This window comes from Lissotriton vulgaris, chromosome 2_2 (genome assembly GCF_964263255.1).
Source record: "Lissotriton vulgaris chromosome 2_2, aLisVul1.2, whole genome shotgun sequence".
Classification (NCBI taxonomy): domain Eukaryota; kingdom Metazoa; phylum Chordata; class Amphibia; order Caudata; family Salamandridae; genus Lissotriton; species Lissotriton vulgaris.
Window position 1 is genome coordinate 54,546,626 of NC_141688.1, and position 25,937 is coordinate 54,572,562.

The following is a 25,937-nucleotide window of genomic DNA, read 5'->3' on the forward strand; positions in this document are numbered from 1 at the left end:
CTCCATCATTTCAACCTGCTGTGTAATGGAGCATGGTGAAAGGCGAGCTTTTAGGAAGAGTTACAGGAGATGCTATGCAGAGTAGCCAGGGTTTCGTGCAAAATGCAGACATGATTATGCAGATATTGGTGCAATGCATGCTATTCCCTACTACCCCATGCCCATGCAATATCTGTGGCCACCCAAGGACCTTCTCACCAATCCAAGAGATCATAGAGAGTCACAGGAAGGGCTGAAGGAGAAAACATAAGCTGCTTCCTTCCGCTCGATTTCTCTAGCAGCCACTTGCTTCCATTTCCATCGCCACAACTAAGTGGCACACAACCAACAAAGCTAGATCTCAGGGAGTTGGACACTCAGAGATACATACGACCTCTTGTTAACCAAAAATGGAACTTGGATTTATACCTACAACCTCCTGTGACACAAAGAATTGAACTTGGATTCATACCTACAACCTCCTGTGACACAAAGAATTGAACTTGGATTTATACCTACAACCTCCTGTGACACAAATAATTGAACTTGGATTCATACCTACAACCTCCTGTGACACAAAGAATTGTACTTGAATTTATACCTACAACCTCCCGTGACACCAAGAATTGAACTTGGATTTATACCTACAACCTCCTGTGACACTAAGAATTGAACTTGGATTTATACCTACAACCTCCAGTGACACCAAAAATTGAACTTGGATTTATACCTACAACCTCCTGTGACACAAAGAATTGAACTTGGATTTATACCTACAACCTCCTGTGGCACCAAGAATTGAACTTGGATTTGCCTTTCCAACGCAGAATAAAAGATCAGAGACCTCAAAACCATCTTTAGAGCCCAAAGTAATCTATGTCTCAGATTGGAGACAGGGACACTTGGACCCTGGCGAGTGACACAAGGAACGGACCAATTAACCACTCAATCAGGACAATAAGGGATCATCCTGGACCTTTTTTGCAAAAACCTGCTCTGGCTGAAAAAGATGATGAGAAACATGTGCATTTGGAATCAGGATTTGCAATAAGTAAACAGAATAACTGTAGCAGAATGGGAAAACCACTCTGAAATGTTAAAGTATACAAACAAGTTATGGAAGGAATGCGTGTCTCAGTCACTTGTAAATACTTTGGGCCCCACCCCAATCCATTGTTATTTTGCACACCATGTCACCTCAGTTAGTACCCAGCTATATGCAAATCAGTCTTGACCCTGTGCCAAGCGGAACAGTCCAGCCTGAACCGCCAAGCCAGGTCCTCCCTTAACCGGAACACAAGTAACCCAGGACCGGTTTCACCCTAGATATGGGCTCATCAACCTTTTGAAGTGTTATGACTGGGTGTGGGAGTAGCAACTGCTCCCACTTCCTGAGAAGGCGTCAGAGTGCCCTACTTTCCACATCAGTCCTCATATTGCTTGTCTGAGAACCAAGATATGGACGGTTATCCGCACCACCATGCAGTAACCCATCCTCACTCTCTATGCCAGTATGCAGCATTTATGTGATGACTGAACATCTAGCCTCCTGGTCCCTCTGTGCTTCATTCTTTCTGTGTTCTTTTTATTGTGCATGTAACTCATCTTTCAAGATTCTGTGTCCAATGGATTTCAGGAAAAAAAGGTAGAACTGCAATTTTGAGCTGGATAAATTTGTGAAAGATTGTTCCACAAAGTATAGTGTATACAAACCTAAATGTCCATACATTGTTTATAAATTATGATTTATTTTTATCTTTACCCTTGTAGGGAAATGACACATGACCAACCGTTTAAAAGAAATGGTCAAAATGAAAAATTGAAGCATGAGGGGATTTTACTTTCCAAAGACTGATAATTTAGGCCAAATGTACTTTTATACTTGTGGCATAAAGTGGCCTCAAACTGCATACCAACTTTTTCTGACCAGTATTTTTTTTTCTGAATTAACCGACATACCAGCAGTTCGATTTGTAAAAATAATTAAATGCAGGGGGTCGCAGAACGAACTGCCTAAGTATATTCATTAGGCATGTCACAATATAGATCCCCTGTGATTGGCTGAAATGACAGAGGTGGTGGCCTAAAAGAGTCAGCAGATTGCAAAGCCTGTGACTGCATTTAAATAAAGAAAACGTATTTTTAAAAGCCGCCAAATATTCTTAAAGGAAACTGGTCAACATAAAAAAAAAAAGTTTCCGGGACTTTAAACTTTACCCCATTTCACAAAGGGGAAGAGACCAAAAGGGGATTCCTTCTACTTTAAGAATCAGTTACCACCCCAACTTGAGGGATGCTAACTTTTCAGTTATTTGCTACCTTTAGTACAGTAAAAAACCATTGATAATTATGGATTGGAAGCGATGCCCATAACGCTCCCATTCTTAGCTGCAATTTGTAATAAATTTCTAAACCCCTTTAAAAAGGTGATAACATTTTACAAACTCCTAAAATAGATTTAGTATATATACATATATAGTGTATAGTTTGTGACTGTTAAAAAGTTAGGCACATCTGGCCCTTTTCGGTGTATTTGGGAATTGGATAACTTATTCCATTGTCCATTCTAGAATATATTGGAACATATTTACTTCTGTCATAGAAGAAAAAGAGCATACAGGGATTAAGTTGCTATTGTAATATAGACACACATATACAAAATTAGGTATCCTTACAAGCATGAACATTGCCTAAAGTGTGCACCAAGTTAACAAACTAGGTACTAAATAGTAGAAACAGTCCACAGAAAGCCAACAGATTGGCTAGGAAGTAGAGGAACTCTCTAGGTGAGGTAATGGGGCAAGTTCAACATGGCACAGGCCTAATGACCCAACCTTTACCCATGGTGAAACCAAGATGCTGGTTGGGGAACAAATGCATAAACAAAGGAAAGATATGTCAAATTTGTAGCATAAGGCGGAATAGTATGCACAGGGATGTATGTTGGATTTAACTCCAATAAATGACTTTGCGAAGGCTAGAAGAAAGCCTCAAATATTTGCAAAACAGCTACCAAGAACTGAAGAAGTCTGTTTCAGGCACTTGGTGCCAGAGATCCTTGAATGCTGAGTTAGGCCTCCTCCTCAAAGACCTGAAATTGTGGAGAAAATAATAGTAGGACATGACCTATCTCAAACTCCTCTATGCCAATGGGTTCCTTTACCATGCTAGAAAGATCAAACACGTTTCCCTGCGTGTGATAGTGCAGACCCCTGCTGTGTCCCCGCTGTGAAACTACTGTCTCTCGGGTGGGTTTTTTTCTGCAATTTGATGATTTTTCAAATTATTATTCTCCTCTTGGAAAAATCTAGCCTAGTTAGAGACTTTAGGCCTAGTATAAAGTTTGGTGGATGAGTTAGTCTGTCACTAACATGGCAGCTATCCCTTCCATTTTATTACAAGGGCACTATACCTTAAGGCATTTGGTATAAGGAACAATGGATTTCCTTCACGTCTGTGATGGAATAACCAGTCTGACCTTTGGTTTGACTCCTAGGTACTTTGACGACAGCTGGGCACTCACTTTGTGTCTGGGGAGAGCAGCCTCCGTCACTTGTATTTGTGCACCTCTTACCTCCTCAACTGTACCACTCTTTGCCATTGTATGCCGTACACTTTCTTGAAGTTGCCTTATGGCTCTACATTTTACTCACAGCTAAATATGCAGCAATTGTTTGAGATTCCACCTAAGTGTGTGTCACCTAAGTGCCAGAGGGGATTTAAGGTTCAATGCTTGTTACTTGCATTGTATGCTAACTTAAGTGTGGTACCAGATTCACTTGACTACTGTGTTTCTCTCCATCGTACATTCTATGATGAGCATTTGTTCAATAAAAAGATTTTTTTTTAAGTATGTCACATAATATGCTTAATTTCATGAAAATTGTTCAGACTTAAAAAATGCAGACCTCAAAAATGCACTGCCTCTCCACTGCTCTTCACTAAATTATCAACCCTTTGTTCCCTCTTCGAGCCTGTATATGGTGTGTATATGGTGTGTAGACAAACCAAGAACAAAGTGCAGGACTAAAGTACAGCACATGTATCTAATATTGAGGCACTGGTAAGCTACTCCACTTCCTTTAGGTATTTCTTTAACATTTAGGAATATGAGGACACTCAAAGGCCTTAGTTACCATCTATGAAAAGGATGCTTGCGGGCCAATTTGAGCAAATGCCGCAGTGGCTCAGGGTAAACGAGTCAGCCAGAAGCCCTACGTAGAATGGTCATGTCTAGCCACTTCCCCTTTGGTGATCTATAAACATACATTTTAGATATGACCTTTCACACAAACCTCTGTCACTAGTCAAGAAGTATCTGTGAATGTAGATATTTCTGAGCACTGTGCAGGGTTCATATCTGCTCACTACTATCTCCAAAACAAGTTTACCATTCTGTATTAACTTGCTATTCCAGTCCATTTTCTTTGTATAGTCGCATACCCTAAAGTAATTCGGGATGCTCAAACACTCTCTTCATTATTATTTTAATTTTAGATAGTGACCCCTTTTTTGGATCTCCTGCATCCTAGTTTTCAATAGACCATGCTATTTTGGTGAATAGCTCTTATAGTGTCAGTAGCATTTGCATTCTAGAGCTGGCAGATGCATAACTAAAGAGGAAAAATAAAGCTAGATGCCCCAAGTTAGAGAGCTGTCTAAATGAGACTCTCCTTGTATAAAGGTAGTTATCATCTGTGCTGTTCTGTTGCTTGTCATACACATGGTGTGCACCTGGAATTCAGCAGCACCGTGCTCATCTTAAAATCTCCCCTAATGTTGCTGCTCTGTGGTTTCTGATGCTATCATGTTTTATTTAGACGCTGCACCTGTTGTGAACTGTATCTTTACGAAAAATGCTAGAAACTGAAGTTTTTTGGAAACTAAACTTCTTTGTATGTAGGCTGAATTTAGAACTATGCCTGGCCTACATACACAGGTGTCGATTATGATGCCGTCTGGCAAGGCTCCGAGCGGGATCCGGCAAATCCGATTCGTAACCTATGTTTCCAACCGAATCAGACACCTTTCTGGATCACTGATTACGATGCAAGGAAACAGTTCACATTGTCTGAATCGGTTCCGAACAGCAGTCAGCTAGACCGAGTCATTCGGATTAGATTCGTACAGCTCTATGGACACGGTTTCTGAATGAGCAATTACGATGACCGATTCGGACAGCCGTTCCAATTCGGTTTGCACGCCACGAAACGGCTTACGTGATCTGACTTCGGGGGCCGTAGCAGGGCCCCTTCATCCTGAGGTTCCCGGTTGGGACCCGTGCGTGTACCCATGGGATCCCCTGTTACACCATGCACAGTGTGGCACGCACCATGGGGTGCCTGTCACAGGGTGCATGATTATCCCCAACAAATCCTTTTTGCAATGGGAGCCTGTGTTCTCGTTCGGAACACAGATTCCTATTGAAGTCAATGGGAATCCGAATTAACGATGTTGGGAAGCATCGTAACCAGTCAGTCAGACTCGCAGAACCCGATTTGTTCGGAAACAATTCTAAAACCAATTAGGTCGGAAGAGTTTCCTAACGAGATTGTAATCGGGCCCTAAGAAGTTTGATTTCCAAAACACACCCAGCCCAGTCATGGGTGTCATTTGCTTACCCACTGCTGCTCCTGGCACTGCCTTTGCGAGCCCTGGTCTCAGGGGTGGCAAATTCTGTGCCAAAAATACAAGGGTGTCTTGCTTTATCAGAGTCAAGCTCTAACCTGCACATTTTTTTTACATTAATAGTGAATAATAGTTTATTGTTCTCTATTAGAATATTAAAAATTGGACCTTCACTGGCATCTGAGGTAAGAAAAAAAATGTCTTTAAATGTATGTTGTGTGCATGTATGTTGGTGAGAGTAAGTTTGTGTGAGAGAGCGTGTATATGTGTGAGCATGTATGTTTGCATGTGAGAGTGTGGATGTTTGGGTGTGTCAAAATTAGTTAGAAAGTATAAGTCAGACAGAGAGAGTGCGGATGAGTGATTCAGGGTGAGAGTAAGCGCAAGACACTAGGTGAAATTGAATGAGTGCAACTGAGTGCTAATGAGAGAATGAGTGTAAGTGAACCTCTGTTGTCATGCTTGTAAATCCGCTGTTGGACCTGTCAGGCTTTTTGGCGTATAGAAGCACCCTTGGCAAAATGTTGGCACTGGCATACTGGAGATAATACTTGTATATGGGTTACCCTCAGTGTTAGAACTGGGGTTTCTGGTTGGCAAGGGTTTGCACCTAAGCCAGGCAGAACTCACCACTCTAGTAGAGGAAATGAAGTCACACACACAAGATAACCTGTGCTCACGCCCTTGGTAGCTTGGCAGAGCAGTCAGGTTTATCCCAGAGGCAATGTGTAAAGCGTTTGCGCAACACACACACCCACATGCCAGTGACTCACTAGGCACACCACAAACAGAGAACCCAGACCAGGTTATATAAAATACCCTTTGTATTGTACATAAAATACATTAGATTACAATCACATAAATCACTGTGCCAATAGGCACTTGTCATGATGTCACATAGATCATAAAATCACTTTGACAACCAGGCAGTTTTCATAACATCACAGTTAGTGCATAAAGTGCACACTCATAGGCTACACACATCATGAAACACAACACCCTACACCATTACTGTACATTTTAGGCTGCTCCTGAAAGAGTATTTGTTATCCTGTCAGTATAGGGCAGAAACACTATATATCAGGGCATAAAATACAGCCTTTAGGGTACGGAGCAACGCACCTGAACATTGTAGGACATAAGCCCCTTGTGTGCAGAAACCGCTGCGTGTCAGTGACAAAACAAATGCAGTAATTCAGGCCAACTGTGGGTGCACAGGAGCTCCTGCGCACCTACCACAGTTAATCTGATAACTTTACTGATCTCCAGATTAGCAATCATTTAAGCTGGGGCCACCATTGAGGACTAGCCCCTTATTGCCTCTAATGCTCTACCAATTTCCAAATGAGGGGTGGGGTCTCTGATCTCACCCTGTTCGTGGGGCCAAATAGTGTCCCCAAAGGTATGCCAAGTTGGCAGAGATGCTACCACTTTCCAGAAATTACCACTGAAGCACATATCATGGAATTCACAATGCAAACTTACGAGAGGAGCAGCCTCACAGCAGTGAGAAACCAAATAGGCTGGTTGTCACTACAAGGACATGCCACACAGTTAAGGCACATGTACTACCTTTTACCTACACAGCACCCTGCCCATAGGGCTAGCTAGGGCCTATCTTAAGGGTGACTTATATGTAGTAAAAGGGGAGTTTCAGACATGGCAAACACTTTAAATGCCATGCCACTGCGGCAGAAAAACTGCGCGTGCAGGCACTGCAGGGACAGAGGCCTGAGATAGGTTTGAAAGGCTACTTTGGTGGGTGGCACAAGCAGCGCTGCAAGCCCACCAGTAGCATGTAATTTTCAGGTCCTGGGTATAGGGGATACCACTGGCATATTTAATTTACCTGTAAGTCCCCTGAACAAACAGGTGTAGACCAGTCTTACCTAGTTTAAATGAGAGAGCGCATGCATTTTAGCACTGATCAGCAGTGGTGAAGTGGCCAGAGTCATAACACAACAGAAACAGGTCAGAAAAATACAGGAGGAAGGCAAAAAAATTTGGGGGTGACTCTGCAAAAAGGGCCAGTTCTAACACTCTGCAAAATGCTAGAGCTGGCACACTTTAGGTAAATATTGGCACTGGACACCAATAGCAAAATGCACAGCACTGGCCTCCTGGAGGAAATCCTTGGCATAGGTAGTACCTGTGGCAAATTGTTGGTGATGGCACATTGGAAGAAATTCTTGACATATGGAAAGAAAACTGTGGCAATGCCATGGGCCATCCATGACAAAATGTGGTCCACGACAAACTAGACATAACCCTTGACATAAGGGACATCCATAGTGCAAAAGAAGCAGTATTAGGAAAATTCTGACACTGACATATTGTATGTAATGTTTGGGCAAAAGTCTCCACCTTAACAAAATGCTGGCCCTAGAAATGGAGGTAATCTTTGACGTACAGGGGCACCCATAGGACAGTTTAAAAACATAATTGAATAGACTCATGGGGACTGTCCAGTATCATTAGCTAGGCACGCCATGAAAGAACTTGAGCATTCAGTGAGTGTTATCAGATCCTATGGCTGGTCTCCACTAGTAGAATGTATAATATTAATTGTGCAGTTAATGTGTATTTCAGCAATGTTAATTATTGTGATGTCATCAGGATTAGGGTCGTGTGACATCCCTTCTTGGGACAAATCCGGGTCAAAGGTCATATGATGTCACTTTCTGTGACATCATGAAGCTCAAAGCGTATATGATGTTACTTCCATTACCCCTGGGATTTTGGTGAATCGACGTCCATGGACCTAGTATAGTCTACGTCAGCAAAGCGAGAAGCAGTGGACTGACGGTGGTAAAGTCAGCACAGAATCAGAGAGGCAACCGAGTTATAGCTGCAATAGAACACTTTATATTGTGGTGCAGCACGGAAAAGTTTAAAGACGTTGGCTGCAAACTAAATTTGGAAACTAATGAAAGGAAATACATAAACAAGCCCATGATTTACTTAAAATATTCGATGCAGTTTTTAGCTACAGTGAAGATAAAGCCCCTTGAATGAAAGTTTTAAACAAGCTTTGGTCCTGAAACCAGTCTTGGTCCTGAAGATAACCCCAAATAAGGGGAATTTGAAACGTGTTGACCGTGATGCACTAGTGAGTTGGTGAAAATTAACAACTACAGTTAGGGAACCCTAAAAGGAACATTGGATGTCTTGCCTTACCTTGTTGGTACAACCCCTAAAAACTGGAAAAATTAGGAGTTCTTTTTAAGAAATACATTTAAACAAGAAAACGCCATCACTTAAGAACTGAGAGATGGTACAGTGGTATTGTGTCTTATTTAATGTGTTTCAATACTATGTTTAGTTTATAATTAAATGTCAAATTAATATTGTTTTCTTGTGTAAGCATGTGGGCTTAAAATATTGATAAAGGTTTGGTAATGTTGTCCAAGAAACATGGAAAGTGCATTGATGTATTGTTCAAAATACTGAAGGTTTATCAAAATAAGAATGTGAAGAAACTTAAAAAAACACGATCATTTCTAAAAGTTGTGTGGACAAAATAGTTATCATCAAAGGTGATCATTGTTGTTTGAGAAATCTAAAATGTGGCAAGGACTTCATTCCTTTTTGATGTGTGTTTCTCCTCTTGAATCTATGGAAGTCTGCTGTATCAAGTGCCCCTTGTTTTTGAAGATTGCTTATATATTTTTGGTAGAGCTGCTGTTTTTGCCCATCATTGTCTTCTCTGGTGACTGATGTTAAGTGTCTCCCTGCAGAGACCAGACCTGATCCTTACAGAGGAGAACACTCGCCGTCTCCCCGCTTTGGAACCAGAGATCTTGGCCCATTTGGAAAAGTTCCATGAGCCATGGGTAGAAAACTCCAGACCCAATTCAGTTCCTGATTTACCACATCTGCTGAGTGGAGAGGAAGATACAGTTTCTGGGCTTCAGGACACAGAAAAGCATGTCTTAGAGGAGGTAAGAAGGTCCAACGTTGGTGCAACAAGCGTGTACTGTATTGCTCAGCAAAAATATTGACTCTGTAGGCTGGAAAGGCAATGCTCACTCTGATGTTTGGTAGAAGTTGGGATGTTATGGGTAGCTTTTTCTTCTGTGACTCAGAAATATTGTGCTACCTTCATCAATAGTCTGAGAACAGGACTTGAAGAGGAGGGGCAAGGTGTTCCATGTGATATCTATGGAGACTTATCAAGGATAGTTAATCAACAGGTAGGGAAGAGGAAACAATTGTGTCCGTTTTATTTCCCCAGGTGAGTATGGATTTGATCAAAAGAAAAGGACACTTGTAACAAATCTAAACCATTGGTTAGAAAGATGAAACACCCTCAAAAACTCAATGTTGTTCGTATTTAGCGGTATATATGTTTCATCCGCCCCACATTGAAGTTATGGCAGTTATCATTGGATGTTCCAATACGTGCTCTTTGCCTGCCTCATCCAGAGGCACCTCTGGTTGTAGAATGCAGTGTCCAGAGATTGAGAGGTTTCCCCCCCCCCAATTTTTTTTTGTGTGAACAAGACAAAAAGTAAAATTAAAAAAGGAGAAAGTCACCCTAGTGCGTTAATGTGAGGTGAGATTCTTCTTAGCTAAAAATAGACTGATACTGCAGAGAGATCGAATTACTGGATCTTTTAGTATTTATAAAAAGGATTTGTCGACATGTTTCAGCTCCCTTTGGCCCTACAGGGTCTGTGGAGCTTTTGTCAGGACTAACACACATTAATTAGATACTCACATGATTAGTGTAGTAATTTAGAATTCTCACTTTTTGGTACTCTATTAATTTGACTCTCCGCAATCTGTAATAGAAAGAGAGAGATAGAACAGTACATGTAATTCAAATGACTGTTTATATGAGTTGGGGGGAAAGGAAAGAGATAGGAGGATGTGCATTGATATCATCCTATTCAAGTATCAGCGTTTATTTTGCTGTGATATTCAATGATTGGAAGGGAAATTGTTAGGCGAAGGATTAATAGTTACATCAAGTAATGCGAGTTACATCATAACGTTGTAATTAAATGATGTGATGAAGAAATGACTGTGTTAATGATTGGAGCTCACTAGTCCACATCTTAAATAGCGTGTTGTAAGCTATTGACAGGTTTGTATCTGGGTGATTGTTGATTTGTTATAGGGCTATGTCATCATATTGGTGACTCAGTTGATATCAACTGGAAAAAGAAGTCTAGAAAGTTTACTTTCTAGGTTCTCTATAGCGATGGTAAGTGGTTTTGGATGTATTGGATCTCCAAGTTGTCATCATCAACTATATACACAGGGGCAATCTACGCACTAAATGATACTGCTGCCTCAGTTACTCATGTCTTTAAATCTATTGTACATAGACAAAGCGTTGCAGAGCCTCGATATCATGATTATTTAGGTCTTACTGTCTCTAAGCTGAGTGAACGGGGCTTGGACGCTAATAAATAATTTTAGCTCCCGCCTGAGTTTGCGGGGAAAAAAGGCAAATCAGAAACACACAACAAGACAAAACAAAACACCACACTCGCGCTGTTCGTCATACCTGTTTCAGGAGAGTTGTCTTCTCCAACAGGGGGGTACCGCTTCTGTGCGCGCAAAGCTAAAGACAAGGGAGCGGGACATTAAGAATGCCGCTGGTAGATCTTACCGGTATCTTGCAGTGGTGGAGCGCGGCCGCCATTACCCACGTGGTGTGCAGTTCTCCGACTTGTGATGACTCTGCCCCCGGATGTTTGTTCTACGTATTGCGCACCTTTTTAAAGGGCTACATGCTGTGTTAGAGAATCGGGTTTTTTGTATAGCTTTATGTGTCATAGTTTCAGTTTTGACGAACAGCTTTTTCTGCAGAACGTTATAAGTTGAAGGCACTGGTGACCCATTTAGACATAGGGCAGAGTCTCCTATTTGTCAAACAACTAGTACGAGTGTTATTCTTTGATAGATGGAATATGTCAATCAAGATCGTTATTATTTAATTTGGGCAAGTTTATTCCTTTCTACGTGTTGCGCTCTTAATTAAAGGGCTACAGGCTGTGTAAAGAGTTAGGTGCTTTGAATAACTTTATTTGTAGCTATCACTGTTTTGGCGAACTGTTTTTTCGGCAATATGTGTTAAATTGAAAGCACTGCTGACCCGATTTGACATAGGACGGAGTCTGCTGTATGATGAACTGCTGGTGCGGGTATTATTCTTTTGATAGGTAAATTTGGTCAATCCAGATTGATATTATTTTCTAATTTATCAAAAGAGATTGTTATTTGGCGAATTGATGCCACGGTACGCTATCATTAAGACCTTGCTGAGAGGTTCGGAGGCGGTTTACCCACCGCTGTTCCTTTTCAAAGAGTATTCTCTCTGAGTTCTGTGATTTTTCTGATAACATTTCAATCACTGTCCACTGTAGATCGTCACAGGAATGGTTCATTTCCCCGAAGTGTGAACATAGCTTTGTGGTGTTCTTTTTCAGTCTTATATTGCTTCTGTGTTCCCCGATTCTTGTTTTAACTTTTCGACAGGTCATCCCTATGTATTTCTTTGAGCAAGGACAGCTAACCATGTAAATAACGTGTGTTGAGTTACAATTCGTATGCTGTCTTTGTGTCCATACCAGGGTCTCCGATAGTTGTAATGTTTTAGACACTTTGGTTGTTTTGCATGCCACACATGTGCCACAGGGGTAGTGACCTGTTATTGGTGTCATTGAAATATCTCTTGTTAGTGCTGGTGGTGTCTTCTTTGTAGGTCGTGTGTGTACTAATACATCTTTCAGATTTTTTGTTCTTCTATTGGCAAACCTTGGTTTTGGCCAGTCAAATCTCCCAGTATTCAATATATGCCAGTTTTTGTTTACCAATTTTTTCACATTGTAGGAGGAAGGACAAAATGTGGTTACGCAGGTAGTTAAGTTCGGTACTTCTTCTTTCGGGTGAATTTGTAAGAGACATTCTCTAGGTTGGTTGTTAGCTCTTTTTCTACATTTCGAGATGGTTTTCTGGGTGTTGTAGTCTCTGTTTTTTAGTTTCTCACTAAGTTCGTGAGCCTGCATTTTATAATCTTCATCTCTACTACAGTTTCTTTTCAGGCGTAAAAATTGGCTGTATGGGAGATTGTCTCTCAGGGGCTTAGGATGACAGCTTTTATAGGATAATAAGCTATTTTTAGCTGTTGGCTTTGTGTAGGTTTTGGTTTGTAAGATGTTATTTTCTGTGAAGATTGTTAGATCCAAGGAATCCAATTGTGTGTTATTGGCTGTATAGGTGAATTTCAGCCAAGGGTCAAGTCTATTCAGCCAATCCATGAAAGGTATTAGGTCGTGTTCTGTGTTCCAAATTAGAAAAATATTGTCGATATATCTTTTCCAGTATAAAATACTGGAAAAGAAAGGGTTTGAATCATTCAGGACGTGTCGGCTTTCGAACTGACTTACATACAGACCCGCCACCGACGGCGCGAATGCACTCCCCATAGAAGTACCATGGATTTGTAGGTACAGGTCTCCATTGAATTCAAAAAAGTTTTCTTTTAGCGCTAGTTTGCAGAATTCAAGGATGAAATGTCTCGGGGTATTATGATGCCAATCTTCCATGAATAGGACGTCTTCTAACATCTGGATGGTTTCATCTTGAGGTAAGCTGGTATACAGCGATTCAACATCTAGACCGACGAGGAGCATTTTGTCTGGGTCAAAAGTTTTGTCTGAGATCTGGATTATTAGATCCCGTGTATCTTTCAGATATATTTGTGTTTTTTGTACCAAGGGCTTGAGGTATTCATCTGAGAACTTTGACAGGGGTTCTAAAATCGACCCAATACCTGAAACTATTGGTCGTCCAGGTGGGGGGGATCTATTTTTGTGGGTTTTCGGAAGCGAGTAAAAGTACGGGGTCTTTGGTTCTTTAGTTAGTAAATAGTCAGCTTCCTTTTTTGAGATCCCCATATTTGTTTCAGCTTCATAAACCATTATTGCTATGGTGTTCAGGAGTCTCTCTGTTGGGTCTATAGTAATTGTTTTGTAGAATTTGGAGTCTAACAGGAGGGCGAGACATTGTTGGTTGTAGCCTGCCTTGCTGAGAATTACAATGCCACCCCCCTTGTCAGCTGGTTTGATTACTATTTCATTGTTTGTTTGTAGAGCCTCTAATGCCAGCCGTTCTTTCTTATTTAAATTTTGGAAGATCTTTTTCTTATTTACTTCCATGTTGTCTACACCTTTTAAGAGTGCCTGCTCAAAAGTTTGTAGTTCTGGGGGGACACTGCCTGGTGGTGGATTGAACGTTGATTTTCTTCTGAGAGAAGTGTCTCCTTCTTGTATTGAAGCATTGGTGTTTGAAAAGAAAGCTTTCAATTTTAGTATTCTGCAAAACTCGGCTAATTCGCATTTGAGTTTGAAGGTGTCGAGTGGTGGAGTAGGTACATATCCTAGACCTTTATTGAGGATCCTGATTTGATCTTCAGATAATTCCATGTCTGAAAGATTAACTATTAGTGATTGTTCTTGCTGGTTGAAGGTTGTGCTGCTGACATGCTCCTGGTCAGTATGTTCCTCTGTTGATCTTGCCAGGTCAAGAACTTTTTCCTGCCTCGAGATTGGTTTTGGCCTCTGGATAAAAAAGGCTGTTCTTGTTGTTGACGATTTTGTTGCCCTGTCATTTGTGGGTTTCCCATTTGGGGCATTTGTTGCATTCCTTGATTGTATGGTTCCATCCACCCTCCATATTGTGGAATTAATGGTTGGTAATATGGTACATTAAAACTTGGGTAGTATGGTCGTTGCCATCTGTTACCCCTCCTGGGGTGTTGATATCGATAGTTGTTCCGGCCTCTTTTCGGGGTATAGTCTTCTGAACTGCTGACGGAATTGTTAGAGGAATTCTTCCCAGTTGACTCGTTGTCTGAACCTAGATCTGAGAAGGCATAATCTTCTTTTGTTTATGGATGCATGCGTTCTTGACTGAACTTTTTTAGGTCTTTCCCCAGTTTTTGTAGCTTGCTCTGCATAATGAATTCTTGTGTCTCTTCCATCTCTTTTGTTATTTCTTTCAGTCTCTTTTTATATACTTGTGAATTGATGCCTTTCTTTAGTTCATTTTCACAGGTTTGTATCTCAACTAGTAAGGCTTCTGACAGTCTCTTTGCTGTCTTGATAGTTAACACAAGATAGTCTAGAGTACACTTCCATCCTTATCAAGGATGATATACTTCCAGTATCATACTTGGCTGGAATCAGATGCCCTGGACATGTCTGAGATGACCAGGTGGTATCTTTCATCTGTCATAATTTTTATTTCCTCTAGAGGCTTATGTGGTTGCAGTATTTGCTAATTCCCATCTGCACCCCAAACCTGCCTTGATTCCTTCTACTATGTCACTTCAAGGTTCCTGGTTCTGCATCGAGAGGAGACCCAGCCACAGCAAGTGTCACAGCTATTAGGGATCAGTTAAAACTTCTGCAGCAGGATCCATCTCCCTGGCATTTAGTTGGAGGAGGATGGAAGAAAGAAGGGAGCAAAGAAGGGAGGAAGACAGGAAGGGAAGGAAGGGACTGACTGAGCTACTGTTGTTTCCCAGTCCAGCCCTGAACATACATTGTACCCCTCTTTATAAATGTAATATGCAGTACTAAACACTTTAAGAGGAATAGCTATTGTAAAAATTAAGGAATGTTTGACCCAAATAGAATGTATCGTAACAGTGTCATCTGATTACGACCCGAAAAGCATCCCAGGATGAAATATATTACGACAATATTGGATGTGGTGGTGACATGATCTTTAAGTAATCCGTTCTTCATTTTGTAGTGTATTTCTAATTACACTGATACATAATTTACTTTAGACACCTAAGAATATTTATTACACTAGCAAATTCAGGGGTAATTTTGTGCATGGCTGGATCTGTAAATTATATAAATACCTGCTTGGATTATCTTTAAATGTTGCATGGTTCATGAAATGAATGCATACTTAATCTCAGCAAGGAAAATCTTTTGACGTCATACTTGTAAAGAAATGTCAGTGTTGCTTCTCAGGCTAGATGCTTTGCTAAACTAACATTAAAAAAGACATTGACAAACCCATTCACAAGATGCCTTTGAAGAACAGCCCACCCAAACAAGGGTAAACCATGAAAAGCAAATGAAAAAAATGGCTTAAAGACACTGACCTAAAGCTCACGTTTGCTTTGTACTTCTTAGAGTATTTTGTTTTGAAGAACTAATGACACGAGGTCTTCATACAACTAAAAGTTATCTGTAGCTGAACACTAAAAGGCTGCCAAGACAGTTAATGTAGTAGGCATCTCTAATAACTAAATAGTTTTCCATTCCGGACCCTTTCATTTCTCCCACATGGCACTCCTCTCGGTCCCTGGCAGTCCTCTGTGTCCCTGGCACTCTTCTGTGTCCCTGGCACTCTTCTCTGTCTCTGGCCCTGACACTCCTCTCTGTACCTGGCACTCCTCTGTTTCACTGGCACTTCTCTCTGTCTCTGGCACTCCTCTCTATCTCTGGCACTCCTCTCTGGCCCTGGCACTCCTCTCTGTCCCTGGCAATCCTCTGTGCCCCTGGTACTCCTCTCTGTCTCTGGCACTCCTATCTGTATCTGACACTCCTCTCTGTCCCTGGCACTCCTCTCTGGCCCTGGCACTCCTCTCTGGCCCTGGCACTCCTCTCTCTGTCCCTGGCACTCATCTGTGTCCCTGGTACTCCTCTCTGTCCCTGGCACTCCTCTCTGTCCCTGGCACTCCTCTCTGTCCCTGGCACTCCTCTCTGTCTCTGGCACTCCTCTCTGTCTCTGGTACTCCTCTCTGGCCCTGGCACTCCACTCTGGCCCTGGTTCTGCAGGGTTCCATGCATTGTGCCTGTTTCAGCCTAAATCTTTACTGCTAGCCGGGCTGAATCTCCTACAGTAAGGTACTTTTAGAACTTTTCCAGGTCTGGCAGAGGCGTAGCGAGGGGGGGGACGAGTTTTGGGGACGGTGGCCTCCCCCCAGCTCTTACCTGCCATCTTGGGGCGGCAATCACCAGCCCCACTTCAGTGTGTCCGTCACGGGCGTCAATCCAAGGAATTGCCAGCACCCACCCCTCTTCAATGCACCCGCTACGGGGCGGCAAACCCAGGGACCGCCCGGGCGGTCAAAAGTCTAGCTACACCACTGGTCTGTGTAGTAAACAAGGAGCATGTAAGAGTCACAAATATTATATTGCATGTATTCCCTAGTATATTGGACTACTGGAGAATAGGAAAATATTGGTTAATCAAAGACTGTAAGGTTCGTGGCTCACTTATGGTAGCAGTGACCATGCAATATGGAAGATGTTGTATAGAGGGTGGTTTGAGGGTTTCCATCACATACAGGCATTAGGAGAGTAAACACATTTGAATTTGTAGTAAGAATTATTTGTTGTAGGTTCGTAATATTGATTTTAGTCTTTAACATTGCGTTTTTACTGTAAAAATAAGAAACATAAATTAAAGTAACATTTCCTTAGGCTTTGACGGTTCAAATATAATGAGTCCACGCGTTTTGACAACTAACAAAGGTGAGTGCTACTACGACCTCAGGACATGAAAGTCTGACAAAGTTTTAGTGCAAGGCAGTTCCACATATGGGACAGCGTCGAGGGCTCATGAGCATTATCATGGGAACAACGACCCATCTTATGGGGAATAGTTGCTGGACACCGTTATTAAGGCTCGAACTGGATCCTCACACCTTGAGTTACTTCTACCTCTGCAGAGGAATCCGTACAAATCTATATATGTATTCCTCTCTTCTATGTTCTACACTAAATGTAGAATTTCACAGCATATATAGATAGCCCTTGGTACTGTTTTTCCACAAAGTTTTTTTAACAGTTTTTTATCAAGCAAGCTCCTCCTCTGTTTCTGAACCTGGTAGGTAAAGTCAGGAAAAAAGGGTATCGTAAAAGAACACTAGACATCAAAGCAGTACAGCCTCGGAAGCGGTATGTTGCCTGTTCTGCTAGTTGGCCCAATCCAGGCCCTCCTTCCAATCTCTGGCCACTGGGGGACACTCTGCACCCCATAACCTGGCCAAATTGTGCTTTGCCACCCCTGCAGCCATGTTAAGCCAAGTATTCACATCTTCTTTCTTTTTGGCCCCAACTGGGACTTGGTAATGGTATTGTCTGCGTATCACTGGTTTGTAGGTTTCCCAGAGGGTGCAGCAGGAATCCACCGAACCCTTGTTCTGCTAAAAGTATCTCTATGCTTTCTAGCAATTGTTCTACAAATTTCCTGTCAGTGAAGTGCCAGGCCACCAGCAGGGGTGGTAAGACGCTACCTACTGTCACCCCCTTAAACCAAGTGGCCACCGGGGAATAGTCTGATACCCCTTGCCAAGTGGTGTGTGTCTCAGAAGCTTTCCACATCCCACTAAGGGTAAACAAGTAGTCTAGTCGAGACATGCTACCATCTCGTGCTGACAGATGGGTGTATTGACGTTCCGTCATGTTCTGGGCTCTCCAAAAGCCGACCCACCCTAGCTCTTCCACGAAGCTTCCTAGGGGAGTCTCTATTTTGGTGTCTGCTTTCACTGGCCATCTGTCCTCCGACTGGTAGATGATATCATTCATGTCTCCTCAAAGGATAAGGGATTCCAATGGCAGCTCGAAGTTTGCGCTCCAAGGACAGATAACGTACCCCCTTTTAGCCCTGGCGAACGGTGTATGGAACCCTGATTCAGAGTTCCCCTGTCCCATTTCTCCGTCTGGAGTACGAATCTGCCTAGTCGGTCTCAACATTTTCCCTGGGACATACGTAGCAGTGGATCTGAGAAGGATGCCTACTCCCTGGGAACCTGAAGTGTATCCTGCAGGCGCTATCAAAGTGTACCCCTATCTATCTAGTGCTTTATAATTGTGGCCTTGTATATGGGTCTCCTGTAGGATGACCAAGTCTGGCTTATGTCGCCTAATAAATTGGAGTACCAATTACAATCTAGGATATGATTTTATGCTCCTGTTGTTTATGTGTTGCCATCTCTTAATGCCTGGTCCGGCACGGAATCTCTGATTATTGAACGGGGAGTGTCCCCCCGCCCTCTGACAAAAACTCCACCCTGAAGCACTGTGTCCCATACAACTGCACTGATAAATACTGAAAAGTAAACATAACTCTTAACTCCACCCTCCCTGCCACCCTGCACCGTGAAACTACAACTTCCCACAACCCCAATTGTAGAGCGCCTGTTACCCTAAATTGTAAAGTAACCACATCAGGGTGTTGGCTGCCCCGGCATTCCGTCTCCGTGCACCCGCACAACCCACTAGTATCCCCCTGTACCTTGAGGGTCACACCCCCAACCGGTTCCTTACTTTCACCTCCCTGTGACAAGTCCCGATAGTTAACGATTTGGATAAAGACCCTGGTCATCGTGTGGCACCCTTTAGTCCCATGTACTTGTTGCTTTACCCTGCCCACCCACCTCTTGGCACACTCCCCAGGTATGTCTCACCTCTCGTCCTTGTATATTCCATTGTTCTCACTGTGGGCTGTTCAGACTGCAAGTCTCTAGTGCCATCCATCTCGCTCGTGGAGCTATTAGGTGGACTGGGACTGTTCTAAGTTCCGTCTGTCGCTTTCTTCACCTGAGGCTTCTCTGTCTCGTGTTTGGCGAGGGTGAGATCACCTTGGACCTCTGGGGTGTTGAGAGCCCTGTGTGCGTCACCCTTCCAGCCAGTCCCATGCCTCCAGTGGGGAGTGGAAGAACGAGAATTTTCCTTCTGCAAGATCTTTCAACTTGGCAGGGAACAACATCATATATTTTAAGTTATTTTCCCTAAGGGCACTCTATTAACGTCCTCAAAGCTCCTCCTCCGTTTCTGAACCTGGTAGGTAAAGCCAGGAAAAAAGTGAATCACTGAATTTTTCTACTAAAGGTCTCCTTGTGTTCGGGCTGCTTTCAGGATGACATCCCAATCTCTGAAGTTTAACATGTGAGCTATTATGGTATGCGGTGTGGCCCCCAGGTCTCAGGGACGGGGTCGGGGCCCTATGTTCACTTTCGACTGAGAAGAACTTAGATAGACGATTGGGCTTCAGATATTTTGTGATCAAATCTTCTACAAATAGGATGACACATTTTGCTTCAGCTCCTGAAGGGACCCCTTCTATATGTGTATTATTCTGCTGGACCTCCCTTTCTGGTCCTCAACATTTGCTTCCAGAACCTCTTGTTGCTTGGTTAGTTTGCTCACTTGCTCCTCAAAGAACTTTGAGGAGGTCTGGAGCTCTCGGATGTTGGTTTCTGCTGTTTGTACCTGGTCAGATATCTTTTGGAAGTCGGCTCTGAGGAGCCCCACTTCGATGGTGACCAAGTCTATTTTGGGTTCCAGGGAGGATTGAAGACTCTGTATCGCTGCCATTATTGCCCCCAGGGAGGATTTGTCTGGGGCTGCTGTACTCCTGAGAAGAGTCTCCTCCTCCTGGTGAGGTCTAGGGGCCAAGTACTTATCCATTTTGTTTGTTTGCTGTGGTAGGTGTTTCTTGGGCTTCACCTTTTCCTTCAGCCTTATACTGCTGTCCCGATTGTGGGAGGGAACCCCTTCACCAGGTATCTCCGCTCTCCCCGGTCTCTCCGACTAGAGGTTTAGTGTTGTGATGAGATACTGTCCCGTAGACGTGTCCCCGGGTAGTTGGGGATCCCTTGGTATGCCGCCTGGGTTTGCCCCCGGATGCGTCAGGCTTTTCAGTGTGTGGTCCAGTGTGGCTCCCAAGGCCAAATCTATGTCACATGTAAGTGCCACTGTTCCCTGTAATTTACTATTTCTTAGCAGTGAACTGCGCGGCGTAGGCTGCAAATCTGGGTCTTGCTGGGTGGGCTTCGAACTCCCGATCTTCAATCGCCCCACACCATGGCTTAAGCAAGAAGGTTGCAATAAAATTAATGAATATTTCTGTGAAAAAAATTGATACGATCTATGCCTCTTTTTCCACCATCGAACTAAAGCAACCACAACCTCGTGTAACATCCCCAGTTCTGGCTAGCTGTCCTAGATTTGGCCCTTTTTCAGAGGAGGAAGTGGGCAAAGCTATGTTGGAAGTAAAATCAGGCTCCCCACTGGACCCATGCCCGCATCATATCTTCTCACGACTAACATCAATAATTTGCCCAGCTGTAACCAAAGTCTTTAATCAATCATTGAATTCTGCTGAATTCCCGAAGAATTGGAAAAACGCCATAGTTACTCCCTTACTAAAAAAAGCAGGGTCTGATATTCATAACCCGGCAAACTATCGGCCTATTTCCCAACTTCCTTATTTGTCTAAGGTGATCGATAAGTTGGTCAACAGGCAGCTTTCAAAATTCTTAGAGACCAATGATCTACTGGACAGTTCCCAAACAGGGTTCTGGGCCAACAATTGCACCGAGACAACATTCCTGGCAGTGTCAGACAATATCAGAACCAAGGTACATCAGGGAAAGACAGTTGCCTTGATTTTACTAGACCTCTCGGCGGCATTTGATACTGTCCCACACCACCGACTCCTGGAAATCCTAGCAGCCAAGGGTATCCGGGAAAAGGTATTAGGATGGCTGCAGTCTTTCATGCAAGACAGAACACAGTCAGTACAGATGGGTGATTTTGTTTCCCCTCCCCGGAACATCAAATATGGGGTACCACAAGGGGCCTCATTGAGTCCAACCCTATTCAACGTGTTTGTCTCATCACTAGCCGAAATAGGGAGAAAGTGGGGTGTTGGGATCTGCTCTTACGCAGACGACACCCAACTAATGATTTCATTAGATGAAGAAGACGACCCTAAGGATAGGCTACTGAACTGCCTGACTCAACTAGCCAATTGGATGCACAACCATTGTCTTAAACTAAACGCAGACAAGTCTGAGATTCTGCTGTTTGGTAGACATACACACCTATGGGACAGCAGCTGGGCGCCCACCACTCTGGGCACCACTCCTATCCCAGCATCAACGGCCAAAAATGTAGGTGTGATCCTAGATAATACCTTGAGCATGAAAACCCATGTATCTACAATTTGTGGCAAAAGCTTCGCACTACTCAAGATGCTCCGGCGAGTTTTCCATGGATCCCCACTGAGTGTAGGAAGATATTGGTCCAGTCTTTATTAATGAGCAGGCTGGATTACGGAAATTCCCTGTTTGTGGGAATGGCGGACTATCTGTTCGCGAAACTACAAGTCGTACAGAATGCTGCGGCAAAGGCAATTTGCAATAAAAGAAAGTACGACCCAGCCAAAAGCTGCCTGCGTGAGCTTCACTGGCTACCAATGAGGCAGAGAGCTATCTTCAAACTAATGTGCATAACGCATAAAGCATTGCACAACACGGACCCTCGCATCCTAAAAAATAAAATCAGATTCTATGCTCCCACGAGGAACCTGTGTTCCTGTACGTCTGCTAGAGCAAGCAACAGATGTGTGAAAACAGCTAGGATGGGTGGACGGGCGTTCTCCCACCTGGCGCCAAACCACTGGAACACGCTGCCGCAGGAACTCAGACTAACAGACTGTTATTTGTCCTTCAGGAAGCAATTAAAAACATTTCTCTTCCCAAAATCTGACTAAATACAATCCTTATTCTGTTATCAGTTAACTACTCACTACTGTCAGGACAGCGCCGTGATATCCCATTGGGGATGATTGTTTGCGCTCTATAAATACCATTGACATTGACATTACTGCACTCCTGCAGACCGGGGGGCGAATGTTTTAGGATCACTCAGACCCCGTGTGTTGGCTCTGTGTCTCCCCCGCCTGCTGATTCCGGGGCCATGTGGGCTTAGTTTCAGTTCTTTGCCCCCACAAGTCGCGTTGTTAGGGATCCGGCCCTTACCTTGGTCAAAGGGTGCCTCAAATACAGCCCCACCTCCTACTTTTCGCAGGTTATCCTGCACGCCAGGGGTGCTCGGAGGGGCCAGGTACCCCTTCCTCCTGGTCTCTAGAGTTGCCCTTGTACGAGGGCCAGCATCAGGGCCTTCGCCATGATGATTGTCTGGTGTCCTGTGGTCACGGGGATTGAGTGGCGCAGCACCCACCGGTGTCTACCTTGACCCGGGACTTTGATCTACCGTCCAGCACTGGGGGATGTCAGCGGTGTAGAGTGTTCACTCACCCGCCCGGTGCCTTTGGTCTATCAGGGCCCTCGGAAAGCTCTGTAGTGTGTGTGCCTGCAACAAGGACGGCTGAGGCTCCCTCCCGCTCTGCCTCCTCCTTTTCGGGCATCCACGCAGTTGCTGCGGGGTCCAAAGACAGCTCCAATACATCCGCTGGAGTTTCACTATGCATGAGCCAGCCCCAGATATTTCAGAGATACGACAGGCGCGCTCACCTTCCTGAACCGCCTGTCCTCACAATCAATCAATCAATGCATTTACATAGCGCGCTACTCACCCGGAGGGTCTCACAAGCTCCCAGGCTTCTGCTATGTGGGCGGGCCTGCCCCAATGAGGCTGCAGCCGCAAGCCCGCATTTTCATGGCCGGGCCCATTCAGGCGTTTGCGCAATAACCACTCCACGCTGTTGGTTTAGTGTAAAAGGACATTTATTAGGACAGGGTATGACAACCAATTTAAACATAACACCAATAAACAGTTAACAATCCCCAACCTCATGTCTTCCAACCATCATCCACTCTCGTACTCCAATTACTCACTCCCAATTCACACCACGACCTCTTCACTTATATCATTCACTTCCACCCTTCTCTTTCAACCTCCTCCAGCATCTCCAGCCATCGCACTCCCGTCTGCCACACCCCCATCCTGCACCTGTAACCCCTACCCAAAGGGTGATTATGCCCGTCATGGACTCCCCACCCCTCCCAAGTCCTGCAAAGACCCGCCCTACACAGGCATGCTGAATAAACACAAAGAGACCCCTTCCCCACTCCAAAAAACTGTAGGGTGGGAGGGTGGTCAAACTTTCCTAACCTGCACCCTGAAGCGCTGGGGACAGGAAGAGGAAGAACTTCCTCCCCTGCCCCCCTATATAACCTTTAGCCTAAACCCCACCATCTAACCCACCCCCTACACTACCTGTCCTGTCTCGCGCGAACTCCCCAGGGGAAGACTGGTCTGCCAACCTCACTTCCCCTGGGGGCCGCATTGTGCTGCTTCTGAGGAACTCGGATCCCTGTCAGGCCTGGTTGTGTCGAGTCTGCCATACTTGGGGCATCTCCAAGAGCTTATTGGGTCAGATAAGTGGACGGATGGTGCAACGCCGGTCGCCGGAGCTCCTTCACTATGCGACCATCTCGATCGGCGCCAAGCCACGCCCCCCCTTGGAACAGTTTTTATACCAATAATTCAGTTGTGCCGGAATAACTACTGCATGAATTTGACCAATCACATTCTTTAAAATAAAAAGAAAAGATACTTTGAAATAGCTCAAAATTGTGGATTCAATTTACAAAACACGTTTTGTTCTGGTAGCTACAAACAACCCTCCTGGTATAAAAGCTGTTTCACACGTGGTGTGAACATGTGGTGAAGCACAGGATGCAGTCCCTGAGGTATAGGGTACTTGGTGTTTCCGGTGGTTGTGGTTTACCTGTGCAGGGGCGGCAAATATGTTCAGTGGTTTTCTAAAAGTGCTTGTTAGTCTTTATGAGTTGACAGGGGAGGGTGACTTCCAATCTGTCACCTTCGAGTTATTGAGTCAGACTTCTAGTACATTTAGAGATCTCAGGTAGACCTAAATAGGGGTATTGTAGTTGTGATTCCCATTGTCCCGGCACATACTGTCCGGGGAGACTTGTGTTCTTTAAAACTTAAAGAGGGACAATTTCAGCTGCCCTTTGCTGTAGCGATAAAACATTCTCATTGCTTTGAGGAACTGTTGGAGGATTGCTGCTACTTTAGTGCTTGGCACAGACCCCCATCTCAGCTCCATCCCAATGCATGATCCCCTACCTCTTGGCCCAGCACCCTAAGACATTGTCATGGAACTCACCCTCCCAGCCCCCTGAAAGCTTATACCCACCAATGCTACCGTGCATGACTATTACCCGCCATACCTTGGTTCTTTGTTTTTCACATCAGCCCTTCATGGATGGGTCATCTTGTGGCTGGAAAACAATTCACTAAGGAAGACTTGATTGCGTTGAAAATTCACATTGGCTAATTTGGGGGAACAGAAAAATTTGACTCTGCTTCACACAAGCAAAGTTCCCAAATTCACTTGACTCAGCAAGTGAAGGTAAAAACGTTGCCAATGTGTAGTCTTAGTGACTTGGGTCAAGTTGAATTTGAAAGGCCTGAATTTAGGAGTTGTTCATATATAGATGAGATTCAAGATCAGGTTAGTAGTATGATTTAATGAGGACAGATTACACTGAATTGGGTTATATCCTGTAATTTATGATATTATTTTGAGCCTTGTGATTTATCTTAATGATAGAATGGTTTCTAGGTTCTAAAATGTGGGACAATTGAGGTGGCGGTTGGCCTATAGTGAAAGTGCTCCGTGTAGCACCAATAAAATTCACTTTTGATCATCCCACTGACTTTTGGTGAATACAACCAGAGATAATGTCAATCGTTTGGATTGTGTATAATGAACGGGTTTTATTAAGCTTCGGTAAGATATGTTACTAAGGTAACACACAGGCAATAGTAATCCTAGCTTACTTTGCGCACACACACAAAATAGGTACCACATGGACATCAGCAGTCCAATGTTGGTTGCACCTAGGAACCAGTTACTATGTGGGCATCAGTGGGGCAAGCTTACTTCATTCACATAGAGCAGTTGCAGCTTAAGCTACAGGATTGCAACATTTCTACTTAAACATACAGGTATAGGGGACACGGCAGTAGTGCAAGCTTTCCTGACTTAGTGCATAGACTACGGCCTTCGTACATACACATTCCAGCATAGGAGAAGCAACAGGAATTAAATCTTCCCTCACTTACGCAGAGCAGTTAAGGCATAAGCTACAGCACTGTAAAAAGGAAACATACACATTCTGGCTTATTGTATTGTAATTGCATTTATATAGCGCTTACTACCCCTGACGAGGCGTCAAAGTGCTTTTTCGGTGAGTAGCACGCTACTCCTGAACCCATAAAGGCTTATGAGAAGCAACAGGAGTGATAGCAACAGGAGTGAAACCTTCTCTCACGTAGAGCAACTACAGCATAATCTGCAGTATGATAAAATTCATATACACATATACAGGCATAGGGGAAGAAACAGCATTGCAAGCTTCCCTCAAATACAACCTATTACAACAAAAGCAGCATTGCAGTGCTGGCCAGCCTCAACAGAAAGTTGGTGGCCTCGGATATATTGCCAGATTCATCAATGTCCAATTCTGCGATTTTTAAATTGCGAGAAAATGCGAATCGCAATTT

The 25,937-nt window shown here is 43.7% G+C and overlaps 1 protein-coding gene across 1 annotated transcript in view; it reads left to right on the plus strand.

Moving 5' to 3' along the window:
- CCDC33 (coiled-coil domain containing 33) overlaps positions 1–25,937 on the plus strand; it is a 1,028,600-nt gene that overhangs the window by 493,212 nt on the left and 509,451 nt on the right. The window contains exon 12 of the mRNA XM_086959778.1: positions 9,345–9,548. Coding sequence (XP_086815904.1) covers positions 9,345–9,548 — 204 coding nt within the window. The remainder of the gene's footprint in view (positions 1–9,344; positions 9,549–25,937) is intronic.